The 4,516-nt window shown below is 45.0% G+C and overlaps 1 protein-coding gene across 1 annotated transcript; it reads left to right on the top strand.

Moving 5' to 3' along the window:
• Positions 1 to 2,857: 2,857 nt before the first annotated feature.
• On the top strand, positions 2,858 to 3,550 carry CLDN2 (claudin 2; the record flags this gene model as incomplete). Its single annotated transcript, XM_080718418.1, has 1 exon — positions 2,858 to 3,550. The coding sequence occupies one exon, from the start codon at positions 2,858 to 2,860 to the stop codon at positions 3,548 to 3,550; it is 693 nt and encodes a 230-aa protein (XP_080574544.1).
• Between the last annotated feature and the right edge of the window lie 966 nt (positions 3,551 to 4,516).

Below are 4,516 nucleotides of genomic sequence, written 5' to 3'. Positions count from 1 at the left end.
CTTAGTGAGACCCTCAGCAACTTACTGAGAACCTGTTTTACAATAAAAATAAAATAAGACTAAGGGTATAGCTTGGAATTGGAATGCCCCTGAGTTTTATCTTCAGAACCAGACACAAAACAAAGACAAAAATGAAAACAAAAACTCCTCTGATAGAGGACTAATATCTAGAATATGAAAATAACTTAAGAAATCTGCTGCTAAAAAAGACAAACAACGCAATCAAAAAGTGGGTAAGTAAACTAAGTAGACCCTTCACAAAAGAAGAAATTCAAATGGCCAGTAACTATATGAAAAAATGTTCAACATCATTAGCAACCAGGCAGATGCAAATCAAAACTACACTGAGATTCCATCTAACTCAAGTCAGAATAGCAATAAGTCAAACAATAAATGCTGGTGAGGATGTTGGAAAATAGGAACTCTATACTGTCGACAGAATTGCAAATGAGTACAGCTTCTATGGAGATGTATGTGGAGATTCCACAGAAAACTCGGACTGGATCTACCATATGATCCAGCTATACCACTCCTGGGTATCTTTCCCAAGGGACTGAAATCAGAATATTATAGTAATACATGCATATTCATGTTTATAGTAGCACAATTAATTCATAATAGCCAAATCATGGAAACAGTCCAGGTGTCTTTCAACAGATGAATAGATCGCAAAATTAGGAGCTATACACACAGTGAAATTCTACTCAACAATGAAAAAGAACAAAATTGTGTGATTTGAAGAAAAAATGGACAGATCTGGAGAACAATATGCTAAGTGAGATTAGCTGGTCACGAAAACTGAAGGGTCACAAGTTTTCTCTAATATGCAGAAACTAAGGAGAAATCAAGATACAAGAGAGGCATGAGATAATGGAGGAGAAACTTCATTGCAGCAAGGGAATGTTCCAGGGGAGAGTGGTGTGGTGGAAGGGAGAATTAATGAAGGAATCACTTCCATTGACATTCTGTACATATGTGAGAATATCAATGCCCATCTCAATATCCTGCATGGGAAAGAGGGGGTGGCGAATGGGGAGGGAGCCAGAGGAAAGCCCATCCAGTGCTGTGTGCATGTATGTCACTATCATTCTGAAATCCATTATGATGTGAGACTAGAATCCACCAATAAACCAATAAAATAATTTAAAAAACAAATAAAACGTACTCATAAAATTAAAAAGAGAGAGAGAGAGAGAGCCAGAGAGAGACAGGGAGACAGAGAGAGACAGAGAGACAGAGACAGAAAATCATTTGCCAGTCTGGAAACTTAGGATGGTATATGCTGGAAATTTAGATTTGGGAATGCCAGTGAATGGGTAATATATTTTCATAGGGATGGATGTATATGCTAAGGGGTAGAGTGTTGATTGTTAAAATAATGGACTTCTGAGAAATACATTTAAATATGTTGTGGTGGCACAACTTGTAATCCCAGTACAGGGAGGATGAAGCAGGAGGATCAAGTTTTGAGGCCAGCCTCAGAAACCTAGTGAGATCTTCCGCAACTTAGCTTAGCAAGACCCTGTTTCAAAATAAAAAATACAAAGAACTGAGGGTGTAGTTTGGAAGTAGAATGACTCTGGGTTCAATCCTCAGTAATACCAAACAAAACAAGAAAGGAAAGAAAGAAAAAGAAAATAAAGAAGAAAAAGAAAGAAATACATTAAAGAGATAAGTCTCTTAGATGAGATGAAGAATGAAAAATTTTGGAGAAGGCTAAAAATGGAGTAGCTGGACCATAGTGCACTGAACAATTAGCAAGCCAGTGGGTCTTGTAGAGAATGAGAAGAAGGATATACTTTTGTGCCTTAGTGTTCTGAACCTTAAAAATAGTGGGGATTCCCTGAATGCTGCAAAATCCTATCCAGCTTTGAGATGTCAAAGGATTGGCTCAGACACCTGCCTCTTACAAAGCCTTCTCTCCCCTGTCTACTCTTCTACCCTAACAGACAGCTCAAGGAACCTTAGGACTTCTCTAAGACTTGGACCGCTTTTTCTCTAGAATCCTCCCACATCAACTGAGAGGCTGATAAGGGGCCATCTATTAGATCAGACAGAAAATATATGGTATGGTATACAAGCAGGGGCTTTAAGCCAGCTTTCAGAGAGGGATGTGAACTCTCCGGAGTATAGACAGAAAGCTGTTGCCTGCCCCAATCTGCCACCACAGTAGTTTATTTTTGAGAGGGGGAAGAATGATACAGGGGTAGACTTTACTCTCTAGGTCCTTGGACATTCAGGTAGTCTCTGAGAAGCTGGAGTCCAAGGCTCTGCTCTAGTCTCTAGTACTTGTTCCTCCTGATCCAGTCCCCTGGAGTTTGGCCTCAGTCTGCAGTGAGGGGGGGCCTTTGGCACTGTTGCCTGGAAATGTGTTAAACATCGGGCCTTGGAGACTAACAGTGCAGTTAACACAGCCACCACAATGGCCACTGCCATTGCTACCTTCTCGGAAAGCTGCCACCTGTCTGGCCCCTGCCTTTGTCCAACTGCCAATCTAAGGCATATGCCTACGCAGGAGGTGATGACATTTTGGCTCCACTTTCAAAGTTTTTTTTTTTTTTTCCTTTCTCGTGTGTTATTTCTAAAGATAACAAAGGTCAAAAGGCATCCAGCATTTTCTGGTTTCTCATAAGCTTCTAGTCAATATTTAATCTAGTTTATGGATTTTTTTTAGGTTTTCTAGATGCCTTCTTGAGCCTACTTGTAGCCACCCACAGACACTTGGAAGGAGGAGAGAAGTCAGCCTGACAGAGACACTGTGAAATGAGCGTTTAGAGGACGGGATCCAGGGAGCCAGCGCTGTAGCCAGAGACGAAGGAACCTGTTCCAGAGATATACTTCTGCTGAGAGGTCCGCCATGGCCTCTCTTGGTGTCCAACTCGTAGGCTACATCCTAGGCCTACTGGGGATGTTGGGCACGTTGGTTGCCATGCTGCTCCCCAGCTGGCGAACGAGTTCTTATGTTGGTGCCAGCATCGTGACAGCGGTTGGCTTCTCCAAGGGCCTCTGGATGGAGTGTGCCACACACAGCACAGGCATCACCCAGTGTGACATCTACAGCACCCTTCTAGGCTTGCCTGCTGACATCCAGGCTGCCCAGGCCATGATGGTAACATCCAGCACGATATCTTCACTGGCTTGCATTGTCTCTGTGGTGGGCATGAGATGCACTGTCTTCTGCCAAGACTCCCGAGCCAAAGACAGAGTGGCGGTAGTGGGCGGGGTGCTCTTCATCCTCGGGGGCCTTCTGGGCTTCATCCCTGTGGCCTGGAATCTTCATGGAATCCTGAAGGACTTCTACTCGCCGCTGGTGCCTGACAGCATGAAGTTTGAGATTGGAGAGGCTTTGTACTTGGGCATCATTTCTTCCCTGTTGTCCCTGGTCGCTGGAATCATCCTCTGCTTTTCCTGCTCATCCCAGGGAAATCGTACCAATTACTACGACAGCTACCAGGCTCAGCCTCTTGCCACGAGGAGCTCTCCAAGGCCTAATCAGCCACCCAAATCCAAGAGTGAGTTCAACTCCTACAGTCTGACAGGGTATGTGTGAAGAACCTGGGGCCAGAGCCGGGGGGCGGCTGGGTTTGTGAAAACCAGTGGACAGCACCCCCAGGGCCATGGGTGAGGGACATTGCCACTGGATCGTGTCAGAAGGTGCTGCTGACTTTGGCCATTGGATGGAGTGGAGGCAGAAACAGTAATGACAGCATGCAGTTTGAATTGTCAAGGAGACTCGCCAAGCCAGCCCATTCCCCTCACCTTGACTCCCTTCTCAACCTTAAATTTCAATGCCCACTCCCTCTTCCTTCGGCCAGGCCCCGGAGGCTCCCTCCTACCTGTTTTACCTGGAAATCTACCCCCAAATCCACTAATCACATCCCACTGACTGACTCTCTTTGTGATCAAAAACCTTTTTCCCTCTGGCCGAGGGTGGGTCTTAGCTCATTGATGAGGGGTGGGGGGAGTAGGGAGAAGTGGTGGCTTATGTGGGCATGGCTTGAACCTCTTTCTCAAACCTCCTTCCAAAAAGATTGATTGGTCAAACCTCCTTTCAAAAAGACTGAATGGTTAGTAATGGGCCATGGAGCCTCCAACCCACACTTCTTATGACTCTCGAGCGTTCAAACTGATCTGTGCATGAAAGGAAAGAAAGCCGACCCATGATATTCAAGGAAGAGAAAGCAACTGAGTGCAGGATGGGAGGAAAGAAAAGCAGCCTGGGACCAAAATCCACTAGAACTATTATTGCCCAGGGCATTTACCAGATTGTTTTCCCACTTGTGGGCTGAAGATTGAGCTTGCAGCTAGAGGTGAATACAAGGAAAGACAAGGTGGTGGAGAGCTCAAGGCAGCAGTAGATTCTGACTCTACTAGGAACTGCCATGGAAATTGCAGTTTCGGCCGTCTCTGAAGTCTCTGCCTCCCTCAGGGCACCTGACCTGACCTCCTGACTAAACCACAAGGCTAAGGGCCCTAGACAATGGTTTCCTTAGGAACAACAAACAAGTTTTTCTAC

The sequence above is a fragment of the Muscardinus avellanarius genome, assembly GCF_963383645.1.
Source record: "Muscardinus avellanarius genome assembly, chromosome: X".
Lineage (NCBI taxonomy): Eukaryota > Metazoa > Chordata > Mammalia > Rodentia > Gliridae > Muscardinus > Muscardinus avellanarius.
This window is presented reverse-complemented; position numbering and strand designations above follow the sequence as displayed.